The sequence below is a fragment of the Triturus cristatus genome, chromosome 10 (assembly GCF_964204655.1).
Source record: "Triturus cristatus chromosome 10, aTriCri1.1, whole genome shotgun sequence".
NCBI lineage: Eukaryota > Metazoa > Chordata > Amphibia > Caudata > Salamandridae > Triturus > Triturus cristatus.
Window position 1 is genome coordinate 1,233,472,174 of NC_140593.1, and position 14,637 is coordinate 1,233,486,810.

A 14,637-nucleotide genomic window follows, 5' to 3' on the forward strand; every position below is an offset into this window, starting at 1 on the left:
CCTGCCCGAAAGTGGGGAGAAACATATTTGGATAGATTTCTGGTTCCTCTGAAAAATATTCTAATCTGCCTTCTCCAAACTTTCTCAGTTCCCCGCTTGAGAGCCTTAGCACATTGGTATTCCCCAGCATTGGATCTTTCATAGATTCATGTAATTGAATCATTCCCAGTAGTGGAGCTGGGAGCCTCACAGTTGCATTATATTAGCAGAAAGCTCACATTTCAGTTGCAATACATAGCACATTTGCTTTAATATCCTATTCACCTCACTCAAAAAGACCCAGTCAAATCAGTGATGTGACCGCACACTGAACTCCACCTCCAAAGAAGTCAACATACCTCAGATTTTCTACTGCAAGTTTGGAAGGAAATCCCATTCAGAGCACCGCTCAGGATTTTTCCTGTCCTTCGGAAATTCGACCCTTTGATACAAAACCACTACTGATAAAGCTATTAGTACTTTTGTTTGCCTAGCTTAAGAAATTGGAATAAACGAGGTTCTGTTTCAGGTTGTGAAGCTGCTCCATAACAAAATACTAGAGCCAAAAGCATTTCTTCTGAGGTTAGCCGTCTCAGCTGTAATCATGTGAACAGCCAATAAGACAATGTTTTAAATTAACAAGAAGGAAGGAACAAACTCGCAGGCACTCTCCGAGAAGGCGCTTCATCTATGGAGCTGGGCGTTCAGTCACTGCATTTTGTTAACTGCATAATATCTCCAGTGAATCAACAGCATACTGCAGATGCTTTCTGCAGAACAGCCTGTGTTGGTCAAGAGTGGGAGCTTCAAAGGATCTTGCTGGCATTGTTTTCTGGAAATGGAGACCGACAACGCTGCATCACTTATGAGCTCCACGGATCTTTGCAAGCCGACAATAATACTCTTGATTGAAGGGCAATGGGTTTTCAGTCACATATTTCATGACATTTGCATGTGTTTCCCGCCATTTCCACTGGGCAGCCGGCAGGCATGGACACAGGGTTAAATTAATAGCCACAATTCAGGATCTCTGCTCTTACAGACCTGAGGTCCTCTCATTTGTATTCCTTGAGGCAGTTCTTCGTCTAAAGGTGTTAACCCGATATTTATGAGCCACTTCAGCTTCTCCCTTCTCTCTAGCAAATTGCTTCTTCTGGGCTTGAACCTGCTTTCAGTAAAGTCCAACCTGCCAGCGATATCCGCATACCAGAGATCTTCAGATTCATGAAGCCGTTTATGAAAGGGGACCCTTCAAAGCTTCTCCGCCAATGAGGCATCCTTAATGAACTTATAAACAAATCTTTTGAACCCACGCATAAAGCGGGCATGAAGTACTTGCCCTTGTGTTGGCCTTGAAGTCAGCCAGAAGAAGAGTGCTTGAAAAGCAGTTAACATACCATTCCTCGTGTTTCAATCGGACAGATCTGTTTGTCAAATTAATCTCAAATATATATCAAAAGTGCCCTCCGACTTCTCCTGATTGAGTTTGTAATTCTCAAAGCCTTTGTTCAACATTCTACACCTATGGTGAAAGAATTAAATATTGTGCCACGATGCCCTTTGGGCCACTGCTGAACTTAATAAATGTAATTTCTTACTCCAGCCTTGGCATCTTTTTTAGATTTTTGTGCAAACCTCCCTCCTTGCGAGTCAGAGACTCTTAGATTTCTTCTTTTTACACTTGTGCTGCAGAACATCAGAGTTATGGTGGCTTCTGGGGGTGGAGTTCAGGTGCCTTCACCTCATTGGATGGACTTTTTAAATGAAGTGAGTGGGGTTGGCGTTTCTCTGTAAATGTGACCTTATTCCTGAAGTAACATCATCGTGGGATTCCCAGCTCGGTGATGAGAAATTATTCGACTATGTAAAACCATGGAATATACAAACACTGGTGTGGAGATAACTAAAGTTTTCACGCTCTCCTAAAGAAGGAGGGTGCCACTGTTAATTAAAATATTCCCTTCCTCTTGAAACTGGAAGGAGTCTTGGGGATGCGGAGCTCTTGGTGTTTTTCTCGAATGTTCACCATTTTCAACCAAATACATGCAGTAGCAATTGTTTCCCCCCTGTTTTAGAAGTGGTTGTTTTGTTCTTTTCCAGGGACTCCCGAGTTCATGGCGCCAGAGATGTACGAGGAGCATTATGATGAATCTGTGGACGTGTACGCATTTGGCATGTGCATGCTGGAAATGGCTACCTCTGAATACCCGTACTCAGAGTGCCAGAACGCGGCCCAGATTTATCGCAAAGTCACCAGCGTAAGTGACCCCTCTAGTCTTTTGTGTAAGTGCCCCCTCTAGTCTTTTGTGGGAAGTGGCCCCCTCCAGTCTCTTGTGTGAAGTGGCCCCCTCCAGTCTTTTGTGGGAAGTGGCCCCCTCCAGTCTCTTGTGTGAAGTGGCCCCCTCCAGTCTCTTGTGTGAAGTGGCCCCCTCCAGTCTCTTGTGTGAAGTGGCCCCCTCCAGTCTCTTGTGTGAAGTGGCCCCCTCCAGTCTCTTGTGTGAAGTGGGCCCCTCCAGTCTCTTCTGTGTAGTGGCCCCCTCCTGAGCGCCCCCTCCTATCACGGGTGTGTGAGCGCCCCCTCCTGTCACGGGTGTGTGAGTGCCCCCTCCTGAAGCGCCCCTCCTGTCACCGGTGTGTAAGCGCCCCCTCCTGTCACCGGTGTGTGAGTGCCCACTCCTGAAGCGCCCCTCCTGTCACCGGTGTGTGTGCCCCCTCCTGTCACCGGGGTGTGTGAGTGCCCCCTCCTGTCACCGGGGTGTGTGAGTGCCCCCTCCTGTCACCGTGGTGTGTGAGTGCCCCCTCCTGTCACCGTGGTGTGTGAGTGCCCCCTCCTGTCACCGTGGTGTGTGAGTGCCCACTCCTGTCACAGGGGTGTGAGAGTGCCCCCTCCTGAAGCGCCCCTCCTGTCACCGGTGTGGGAGCGCCTTCTCCTGTCACCGGTGTGGAAGTGCCCCCTCGTGAAGAGCCCCTCCTGTCACAGGTGTGGAAGCGCCCCCTCCAGTCTCTTTTGTAAGCGCCCCCTCCAGTCTCTTTTGTAAGCGCCCCCTCCAGTCTCTTTTGTAAGCGCCCCCTCCAGTCTCTTTTGTAAGCGCCCCCTCCAGTCTCTTTTGTAAGCGCCCCCTCCAGTCTCTTTTGTAAGCGCCCCCTCCAGTCCCTTTTGTAAGCGCCCCCTCCAGTCTCTTTTGTAAGCGCCCCCTCCAGTCTCTTTTGTAAGCGCCCCCTCCAGTCTCTTTTGTAAGCGGCCCCTCCAGTCTCTTTTGTAAGCGGCCCCTCCAGTCTCTTTTGTAAGCGGCCCCTCCAGTCTCTTTTGTAAGCGGCCCCTCCAGTCTCTTTTGTAAGCGGCCCCTCCAGTCTCTTTTGTAAGCGGCCCCTCCAGTCTCTTTTGTAAGCGGCCCCTCCAGTCTCTTTTGTAAGCGGCCCCTCCAGTCTCTTTTGTAAGCGGCCCCTCCAGTCTCTTTTGTAAGCGGCCCCTCCAGTCTCTTTTGTAAGCGGCCCCTCCAGTCTCTTTTGTAAGCGGCCCCTCCAGTCTCTTTTGTAAGCGGCCCCTCCAGTCTCTTTTGTAAGCGGCCCCTCCAGTCTCTTTTGTAAGCGGCCCCTCCAGTCTCTTTTGTAAGCGGCCCCTCCAGTCTCTTTTGTAAGCGGCCCCTCCTGTCACGGGTGTGTGAGTGCCCCCTCCTGTCACGGGTGTGTGAGTGCCCCCTCCTGTCACGGGTGTGTGAGTGCCCCCTCCTGTCACGGGTGTGTGAGTGCCCCCTCCTGTCACGGGTGTGTGAGTGCCCCCTCCTGTCACGGGTGTGTGAGTGCCCCCTCCTGTCACGGGTGTGTGAGTGCCCCCTCCTGTCACGGGTGTGTGAGTGCCCCCTCCTGTCACGGGTGTGTGAGTGCCCCCTCCTGTCACGGGTGTGTGAGTGCCCCCTCCTGTCACGGGTGTGTAAGCGCCCCCTCCTGTCACGGGTGTGTAAGCGCCCCCTCCTGTCACGGGTGTGTAAGCGCCCCCTCCTGTCACGGGTGTGTAAGCGCCCCCTCCTGTCACTGGTGTGTAAGCGCCCCCTCCTGTCACTGGTGTGTAAGCGCCCCCTCCTGTCACTGGTGTGTAAGCGCCCCCTCCTGTCACTGGTGTGTAAGCGCCCCCTCCTGTCACTGGTGTGTAAGCGCCCCCTCCTGTCACTGGTGTGTAAGCGCCCCCTCCTGTCACTGGTGTGTAAGCGCCCCCTCCTGTCACTGGTGTGTAAGCGCCCCCTCCTGTCACTGGTGTGTAAGCGCCCCCTCCAGTCTCTTTTGTAAGCGCCCCCTCCAGTCCCTTTTGTAAGCTCCCCCTCCAGTCTCTTTTGTAAGCTCCCCCTCCAGTCTCTTTTGTAAGCGCCCCCTCCAGTCTCTTTTGTAAGCGCCCCCTCCAGTCTCTTTTGTAAGCGCCCCCTCCAGTCTCTTTTGTAAGCGCCCCCTCCAGTCTCTTTTGTAAGCGCCCCCTCCAGTCTCTTTTGTAAGCGCCCCCTCCAGTCTCTTTTGTAAGCGCCCCCTCCAGTCTCTTTTGTAAGCGCCCCCTCCAGTATCTTTGGTAAGCGCCCCCTCCAGTCTCTTTGGTAAGCGCCCCCTCCAGTCTCTTTTGTAAGCGCCCCCTCCAGTCTCTTTTGTAAGCTCCCCCTTGTAAGCTCCCCCTCCAGTCTCTTTTGTAAGCTCCCCCTCCAGTCTCTTTTGTAAGCTCCCCCTCCAGTCTCTTTTGTAAGCGCCCCCTCCAGTCTCTTTTGTAAGCGCCCCCTCCAGTCTCTTTTGTAAGCTCCCCCTCCAGTCTCTTTTGTAAGCGCCCCCTCCAGTCTCTTTTGTAAGCGCCCCCTCCAGTCTCTTTTGTAAGCGCCCCCTCCAGTCTCTTTTGTAAGCGCCCCCTCCAGTCTCTTTTGTAAGCGCCCCCTCCAGTCTCTTTTGTAAGCCCCCCCTCCAGTCTCTTTTGTAAGCGCCCCCTCCAGTCTCTTTTGTAAGCGCCCCCTCCAGTCTCTTTTGTAAGCGCCCCCTCCAGTCTCTTTTGTAAGCGCCCCCTCCAGTCTCTTTTGTAAGCGCCCCCTCCAGTCTCTTTTGTAAGCGCCCCCTCCAGTCTCTTTTGTAAGCGCCCCCTCCAGTCTCTTTTGTAAGCGCCCCCTCCAGTCTCTTTTGTAAGCGCCCCCTCCAGTCTCTTTTGTAAGCGCCCCCTCCAGTCTCTTTTGTAAGCGCCCCCTCCAGTCCCTTGCGTCAGTGCCCCCTCCAGTCCCTTGCGTCAGTGCCCCCTCCAGTCCCTTGCGTCAGTGCCCCCTCCAGTCCCTTGCGTCAGTGGCCCCTCCAGTCCCTTGCGTCAGTGGCCCCTCCAGTCCCTTGCGTCAGTGGCCCCTCCAGTCCCTTGCGTCAGTGGCCCCTCCAGTCCCTTGCGTCAGTGGCCCCTCCAGTCCCTTGCGTCAGTGGCCCCTCCAGTCCCTTGCGTCAGTGGCCCCTCCAGTCCCTTGCGTCAGTGGCCCCTCCAGTCCCTTGCGTCAGTGGCCCCTCCAGTCCCTTGCGTCAGTGGCCCCTCCAGTCCCTTGCGTCAGTGGCCCCTCCAGTCCCTTGCGTCAGTGGCCCCTCCAGTCCCTTGCGTCAGTGGCCCCTCCAGTCCCTTGCGTCAGTGGCCCCTCCAGTCCCTTGCGTCAGTGGCCCCTCCAGTCCCTTCTGTCAGTGGCCCCTCCAGTCCCTTCTGTCAGTGGCCCCTCCAGTCCCTTGCGTCAGTGGCCCCTCCAGTCCCTTGCGTCAGTGGCCCCTCCAGTCCCTTGCGTCAGTGGCCCCTCCAGTCCCTTCTGTCAGTGGCCCCTCCAGTCCCTTCTGTCAGTGGCCCCTCCAGTCCCTTCTGTCAGTGGCCCCTCCAGTCCCTTGCGTCAGTGGCCCCTCCAGTCCCTTGCGTCAGTGGCCCCTCCAGTCCCTTGCGTCAGTGGCCCCTCCAGTCCCTTGCGTCAGTGGCCCCTCCAGTCCCTTCTGTCAGTGGCCCCTCCAGTCCCTTCTGTCAGTGGCCCCTCCAGTCCCTTCTGTCAGTGGCCCCTCCAGTCCCTTCTGTCAGTGGCCCCTCCAGTCCCTTCTGTCAGTGGCCCCTCCAGTCCCTTCTGTCAGTGGCCCCTGCAGTCCCTTCTGTCAGTGGCCCCTGCAGTCCCTTCTGTCAGTGGCCCCTGCAGTCCCTTCTGTCAGTGGCCCCTGCAGTCCCTTCTGTCAGTGGCCCCTCCAGTCCCTTGTGTCAGTGGCCCCTCCAGTCCCTTGCGTCAGTGGCCCCTCCAGTCCCTTGCGTCAGTGGCCCCTCCAGTCCCTTGCGTCAGTGGCCCCTCCAGTCCCTTCTGTCAGTGGCCCCTCCAGTCCCTTCTGTCAGTGGCCCCTCCAGTCCCTTCTGTCAGTGGCCCCTGCAGTCCCTTCTGTCAGTGGCCCCTGCAGTCCCTTCTGTCAGTGGCCCCTGCAGTCCCTTCTGTCAGTGGCCCCTGCAGTCCCTTCTGTCAGTGGCCCCTGCAGTCCCTTCTGTCAGTGGCCCCTGCAGTCCCTTCTGTCAGTGGCCCCTCCAGTCCCTTGCGTCAGTGGCCCCTCCAGTCCCTTGCGTCAGTGGCCCCTCCAGTCCCTTGCGTCAGTGGCCCCTCCAGTCCCTTGCGTCAGTGGCCCCTCCAGTCCCTTGCGTCAGTGGCCCCTCCAGTCCCTTGCGTCAGTGGCCCCTCCAGTCCCTTGCGTCAGTGGCCCCTCCAGTCCCTTGCGTCAGTGGCCCCTCCAGTCCCTTGCGTCAGTGGCCCCTCCAGTCCCTTGCGTCAGTGGCCCCTCCAGTCCCTTGCGTCAGTGGCCCCTCCAGTCCCTTGCGTCAGTGGCCCCTCCAGTCCCTTGCGTCAGTGGCCCCTCCAGTCCCTTGCGTCAGTGGCCCCTCCAGTCCCTTGCGTCAGTGGCCCCTCCAGTCCCTTGCGTCAGTGGCCCCTCCAGTCCCTTGCGTCAGTGGCCCCTCCAGTCCCTTGCGTCAGTGGCCCCTCCAGTCCCTTGCGTCAGTGGCCCCTCCAGTCCCTTGCGTCAGTGGCCCCTCCAGTCCCTTGCGTCAGTGGCCCCTCCAGTCCCTTGCGTCAGTGGCCCCTCCAGTCCCTTCTGTCAGTGGCCCCTCCAGTCCCTTCTGTCAGTGGCCCCTCCAGTCCCTTCTGTCAGTGGCCCCTCCAGTCCCTTCTGTCAGTGGCCCCTCCAGTCCCTTCTGTCAGTGGCCCCTCCAGTCCCTTCTGTCAGTGGCCCCTGCAGTCCCTTCTGTCAGTGGCCCCTGCAGTCCCTTCTGTCAGTGGCCCCTGCAGTCCCTTCTGTCAGTGGCCCCTGCAGTCCCTTCTGTCAGTGGCCCCTCCAGTCCCTTCTGTCAGTGGCCCCTCCAGTCCCTTGTGTCAGTGGCCCCTCCAGTCCCTTGTGTCAGTGGCCCCTCCAGTCCCTTGTGTCAGTGGCCCCTCCAGTCCCTTGTGTCAGTGGCCCCTCCAGTCTCTTGTGTCAGTGGCCCCTCAAATCTCTTGTGTGAGTTCTTGGCAACTGGAATGTCTCTGGTTGCATTTGGAGTCTGGTTCTGCCCCCACAGCCTCCTGCGTGTCTGTGGTGTGTTGGAGTCACACATCAGAAACAACACGTTTTACAGAATGGGCTCCTTTTTGTATCAGAATATTAGGGTGCAAGTATGTTTATTTTCATGTTCCTTCAAACCTTGTATTGATTTACACGATATCCATTAATGCCGCCTGTTGCTCCTTGGTAAAAGGCAGGGAGACAGAGTTTTCATGTTTGGGCACGTTTCATGGCATGGTATGGCTAATTGAGCTGTTCATCCTTCAGTGGTCGCTAAAATGAATTCCACTGATTTGGGTAATAGCACCTGTTATTTTTTGTGCATCAAAAACACAAATGCTGAAGTAGCAAGCCTTCTGTTACAAAATTAATTAGAGATAGTCTGTGTGGAGTATAACCGAAGTACCAGGTGAGCGAGTAGTTATTCTCACGTTTGTTAAGGTCTATCTGTTTCTGTTTGATACCAACACCAAATGTGTGTGCTTGATTCATTGGAGTGGTTTTGCTTCTGGCCAGTACTGGCATTTCATTCCATGGTAAATATATATAGTCCAAGAAAACCTGTATGTAATTGTGAGGTGATTCGTGTAAGTGATATGTTCACTAGTTCAGGTGCTCTGCCTTTAAAGGAGTTTGAGGTCAGTTCCTGAAATAGGCTTTCATTCCTGCAAATGGATGAGAGGAAGAAGAGCCTGGGAGGGTGATGCGAGAGGTGAGGGTCCACCCCTCGATTACCACCCCCTCATTGACCACTCCCTCTTTTCTGTGCAGGGCATCAAACCCGCCAGTTTCAACAAGGTCACGGATCCGGAAGTGAAGGAGATCATAGACGAGTGTATCCGGCAGAACAAAGCTGAGCGGTGAGTAGACCGTGCAGGTGCTGTGGACTTGTTGCTTACACGTCCACCCTATGTATAGCCTATTCTCTTCTACTCTATTCTGCTGAATTCCAATTTACTCTATCTATTCTAATCTACTCTTCACTACTTTACTCTATTCTACTCCACTCTATTCTACACTTATCTACTCTACCTTATTCTCTTCTAGTCTAATCTACTCAATTCTACTCTACTTTACTTTAAGCCATTCAACGGTATTCTACTGCATTCTCTTCTCCTCTAGCCTATTCTAATCTGCTGTATTCTACTCTAATCTACTGTATTCTACTCTACTCTACTCTACTCTGTTCTTTATTCTCACCTACTCTACTCTTCTCTATTCTACTGTATTCTTTTTTACTCTAGTCTACTCTACTCTACCGTATTCACTTCTACTCTACCGTATTATCTTCTACTCTGTTCTACTCCATTCTACTATAATCTACTTTAATCTACTCTACTCCATTCTCTTCTACTCTATTCTGCTGTATTCTACTCTATTCTAATCTACCGTATTCTCTTCTACCGTACTTGTAACGCCCTGAACGTCTCAGGATCGTTTAACAGACACGATAATGAGAACGCAACCACTTGTGAAGGTTTAGTTATTTTAATGAAGGCAAAAATAATACAAGGAATAAACAAAGGTTATAGTCACTGGAATCCTCCAGGCTAAGTACGTTACCAGCCCACAGCACAGATGGTCCTAACCGTCCTCTGCATATACGCCGATCCCGGCGTATGCCAACAGAGGGCAGAAATGAAATGGCCGACAATGCCAATCGGTAGGCTGTGAGGGGCACGAAGAGTGTTGGGGAGAATCGAGGAGTCAGGGAAACACCCAGCCGGGGTCTCTACCTGAAGGGAGCAGCCGCTCAACCTCTTCCTCAGACTGCACCGGGACGCGGAGTCACCTCCTGGTGATGCGTCACCGATACCCGAATCACAAGCAAAGAAGACTGAACCGAGAGCAGCCGCTCGATCGATCCTGTGGACTTCCGAGTCTGTAACGCGGCAAACACCTCCTGGTGTGCGTTACAGCTGGCAGTCCCTGTATCTCTGGTCGGGCTGGGAGTTACGACTCCAACCAGCAAAAGCGCCACTGCGCTTTGACTCAGCCGAGTCAAAAAGCGAAGCTCAATGGTTATCCGTTAGAGCTTCCGGGTCCTTTACAGGTGACGATGGGGCAAGACACGGCCCAGGGAGTAACGACTCGACCTACCTCCGTTCTTGCCTTACTGGAGCACCACTCCGGAACACTGCTCTTCACTAAGCAGGTACGTCGGTTGTAAACACAATATCCGACAGCGTTGTACCTCCCGGTTCCTCCCTTTATAGGGCGTGTTTTCCTTGAGTTATGTAACAGCTCTCCTGTTTACATAAGGGCGTGTTTTCCTTGAGTTATGTAACAGCTCTCCTGTTTACATAAGGGCGTGTTTTCCTTGAGTTATGTAACAGCTCTCCTGTTTACATAACCTCTCAACCGCTAAGCATCCTGGGAGATGTAGTCCGTTTTCGCTGGTTACCGTTTTCCTCCCCTCGCATGACAGGAATTCTTGACAGTACTCAATTCTAAGCTACTCTAGTCTACTCTATTCTACTCTATTCTATTCTTCTGTATTCTCACCTACTCTATTCTAGTCTACTGTACTCAATTCTACTGTAGTCTATTTTACTCTACTGTATTCACTTCCACTCTGTTCTACTCCAGTATACTTCATTCTACTCTGTTCTAATCTGTTTTAGTCTATTGTACCCTATTCTACTCTATTCCTCTCTTTTCTATTCTATTGTACCCTATTCAACTCTATTCCTCTCTATTCTACTATATTCCTCTCTATTCTCGTCTACTCTATTCAACTCTGCTATATTCTACTCTATTCAACTCTGCTATATTCTACTCTATTCAACTCTGCTATATTCTATTATACTCTACTCTACTCTATTCTATTCTATTCCATTCTACTCTTTCATTCTACTCTACTGTACTCTATTTCATTCTACTCTACTCTATTCCATTCTACTCTATTCCATTCTATCCTGTTCTATGATACTCTACTCTATTCTATTCCATTATACTCTATTCCTTTCTATTCTATTATACTCTATTATGTTCTATTATATTCCATTCTACTCTACTCTATTATACTCTACTGTATTATACTCTATCCTACTCTACTCCATTGTACTCTACTCTACTCCATTGTACTCTACTCTACTCCATTGTACTCTACTCCATTGTACTCTACTCCATTGTACTCTACTCCATTGTACTCTACTCCATTGTACTCTACTCCATTGTACTCTACTCCATTGTACTCTACTCCATTGTACTCTACTCCATTGTACTCTACTCCATTGTACTCTACTCCATTGTACTCTACTCCATTGTACTCTATTCCATTCTGTTCTATTCCATTCTACTCTATTCTCTTCTACTATATTCTCTTCTACTCTGCTCCACTCTTCTCTATTCCATTCTACTCTACTCTATTTTATTCTATTCTATTTTACTCCAGTCTACTCTACTCCATTCTTCTCTATTCTATTCTATTCTACTCTACTCTATTCCATTCTACTAGTCTTCTGTATTCCATTCTACTCAATTCCATTCAATTCTACTCTGCTCTATTCTACTGCACTCTACTCCATTCTACTCTACTCTATTCCAATATACTATACTCTATTCCATTCTACTTTATTTTACTCTACTCTAGTCTACGCTACTCCATTCTACTCTACTCCATTCTACTCTATTTCACTCTATTCTATTCCATTCTACTCTTTTCTATTCTACTCTACTCCTTTCTACTCTATTCTATTTTTCTCTATTCCATTCTACTCCATTCTACTTTAGTCTATTCTACTCTATTGTACCCTATTCCTCTCTATTCTACTGTATTCCTCTCTATTCTACTCTGCTATATTCTACTCTATTCCATTCAATTCTATTTTAGTCTATTCTATTCCATCCTAATCTACTCTACTCTACTTTACTTTACTTTATTCCATTCACTGTATTCTATTCACTCTATTCCAATCTACTCTACTCCACTCTTCTCTATTCCATTCTACTCTATTTTATTCTACTCTACTCTACTCTTCTCTATTCCATTCTATTATACTCCACTCCACTCCATTCTACTACGTTCTTCTCTATTCCATTCTATTCAAATCCATTCCATTCTATTCTACTCTATTCCAATATACTCTACTCTATTCAATTCTTCTGTATTTTACTCTAATCTATTCTACTCCATTCTAATCTATTCAATTATACTCTACCATTCTACTCTACTCGACTCCATTCCATTCTACTCGACTCCATTCCATTCTACTCGACTCCATTCCATTCTACTCGACTCCATTCCATTCTACTCGACTCCATTCCATTCTACTCGACTCCATTCCATTCGACTCGACTCGACTCGACTCCATTCGACTCGACTCGACTCCATTCGACTCGACTCCATTCGACTCGACTCCATTCCATTCGACTCGACTCTATTCCATTCGACTCGACTCTATTCCATTCGACTCGACTCTATTCCATTCGACTCGACTCTATTTTACTCTGTTCTAGTCTATTCTACTTAGTTCTGTTATACTCTACACCATTATACTCCTTTCTACTCTATTCTATTCTACTCTATTCCATTCTACTCTATTCTATTATAATTAGGGCTCCTGGTTTTATGGTTTTTTACTTTTTCTGACATTTACGTCTGTATTTATCCATATTTATTTGGGGTTTTGTGAATAAATGAAGTTGAAACTAGTATTTTTCCACAATTATGTAACCAATAAATGTGCATTCGTGCTTGAATGCCTGATAGGTTCCAGTGATGGGAACACCCACAGATGATAAATCAATGCACTTCTAAGAAAACATGAACATTTTAGTATCAAGGTTGTGCACATCTACTGCTGTTTAAGCCTCTTTAGTGAATTTCCATTCTTTTTTTAAGATCCCTTACCTGTCAATCAGCCCAGCTATTGGCATGCCAGTCAAGACGGGCAGGTTTTAGAATCTCTAAAAAAAAATAAAAAAAAATAAAAAAAATCCCATTTTTATCCACAATTTAAAATAAATATAGAAAGGAAATAAATGGTTTTCTGTCTATATGTATCTGTAAAAATCAGTAAAAACAGAAAACAGAGAGCCTTAATTATCTACTCTACTCTATTCCATCCTACTCTATTCTACTCTATTCTAGTCCATTCTACTCTATTCCATACTAGTCTATTCTACTCTATTCCACTCTAATCCATTCTACTCTATTCTACTCAATTGTCCTCTACTCTACTCCATTCTACTCTACTCCATTCTACTCTACTCCATTCTACTCTACTCCCCTTTACTCTATTCCATTCTACTCTCATCTATTCCATTCTACTCTACGTTACTCTTACTCTCCTCTACTCTATTGCATTCTACTCTACTCCATTTGACTCTATATTCCATTCCACTCCATTCTACTCTACTCCATTCTACTCTACTCCATTCTACTCTACTCCATTCTACTCTACTCCATTCTACTCTACTCCATTCTACTCTATTCCATTCTACTCTATTCCATTCTACTCTATTCCATTCTACTCTATTCTACTCTACTCCTACTCTCCTCTACTCCATTCTATTCCGAGTCCACTCCAGTCCACTCTACTCCTTCTCTCCTCTCCTCTCCTTTATTCCATTCTACTATAGGGTAGAGGTGTAGTGCAGCGGCCAGGGAGGCTGACTCCGAAACACAGGTTCGATCCCCGGCGCTGGCGGCAGGTTAGCCCAGCACCTTGTGACTCTGGGCAATAGCTCGCTTAATCTTCCCGACGACCCCCAGCGCTGGGACACCTCTTCGGAGGTAGCTGTGAGCTTTAAAAATGCTGGTATTTCATTATATATTATTTCATATACTCTAATCTATTCCATTCTATTGCATTCTATTCCTGTCTACTCCATTCCTCTCTGTTCCATTCTACTCTCCTTTCCTCTTTTATTCTCTATTCTGCTCTACTTGTATACTCTATTCTTCTCTACTTCCTTCCGCTCTATAAGATTTGTAAAGCGCAGGGCTACCTGAAGGCCTCCCAACACAAGAAACAACACAGCACCAACAGAACTGCAGCAGATGACTGTAGCTCATGAACAACAAAGTTTTCAGGCCTCTCTAAAAGCGAGTTCTCGGCCCATTCTGCATAGTTCAATTTTTAAGTTGCATGTCTGTTTAGAAAGATAATTGTTTTTTGAAGGTCTCCAAGGTTAAGATTATGAAAGTTCTCATTCAGAGGATCGCCATTGATAATCCTGTGCACTGAATCGTCCTATCCACGTGCGGGGAGCCCCAAAGTTGCATATTAGATAAAGGGGAAAAAAGTGTGATATGCTGCCATACTTTACCTTAGTTTTATGATGAGTTTCTTGAGAAATGACAGATGGGGCCTCATGGACGTCCTTTGGGGGGCAGTCGGGGGGGTCACAGCTGTGACCTCTAGCTTGCTCGCTGCTATTCCTGGCACTTCCTTTGTGACATCTGCCATCTGAGGAGGCAAAAGGTTTGCCCCTCTGAGGCTAGGAGTTGCAAAGGAAGTGCCAGGAGTACCAGGGAGCATATGTAAAATCTCTAAATTGCTTATTAGAAAACCGATTCTGATAGGTACATCTGCCTGTGGATTCCTCACATTTTGAATGACCCATGCGCCAGCATTCCACAGAAATTCTTTTCTTAGCTCTCCCACGTCGATGAGGATGTCATAATAGCACGGCTCCGCTCGCGACACCATATGACTTCACCGGAGCCATAAGAAGACCTCGTCGGCTTGCTGACGTCAGTTCCCTTTTTTCCGCGCGGTCGGCGCGTAACGTTTTTTTTCTGGGACTCTATTTTACTGTGATTACTTTGTGTTTTCATCTTCTTCGTGTTGCAGTGAGAATGGCTACTTCTAAGAAGTCGGGTTTCAAGCCCTGCAGGGAGTGTGGGGGCCATATGTCTATCACAGTCCCCCACGACGACTCTTTGGTGTCTTTCTTCAGACCACGACATCAAAGGGTGTTCATGGTGTCGGGAGATTAACCCGAAGGCGCTGAAAGAACGTGAGGCCAAACTCTTCATGGCGCAGGGAAAAAAGGAGAAGAGGGGTCGTAAGCGATAGAAGTCGTCGACCTCGCATACTTCGAAGTCGCAGAAGCATAAGAAGTCAAAGAGAAGACATGGATCACAATGTCGTTCTTTGAAGGGCAGGG

At 49.1% G+C, this 14,637-nt stretch overlaps 1 protein-coding gene across 2 annotated transcripts in view; it reads left to right on the top strand.

Annotated features, from left to right (window-relative positions):
- WNK3 (WNK lysine deficient protein kinase 3) overlaps positions 1 to 14,637 on the top strand; it is a 1,041,636-nt gene that overhangs the window by 332,527 nt on the left and 694,472 nt on the right. For both annotated transcript variants that reach the window (XM_085629857.1, XM_085629858.1), the window contains exons 5-6: positions 2,080 to 2,237; positions 8,290 to 8,378. In XM_085629857.1, the coding sequence (XP_085485983.1) occupies positions 2,080 to 2,237; positions 8,290 to 8,378 (247 nt within the window). The remainder of the gene's footprint in view (positions 1 to 2,079; positions 2,238 to 8,289; positions 8,379 to 14,637) is intronic.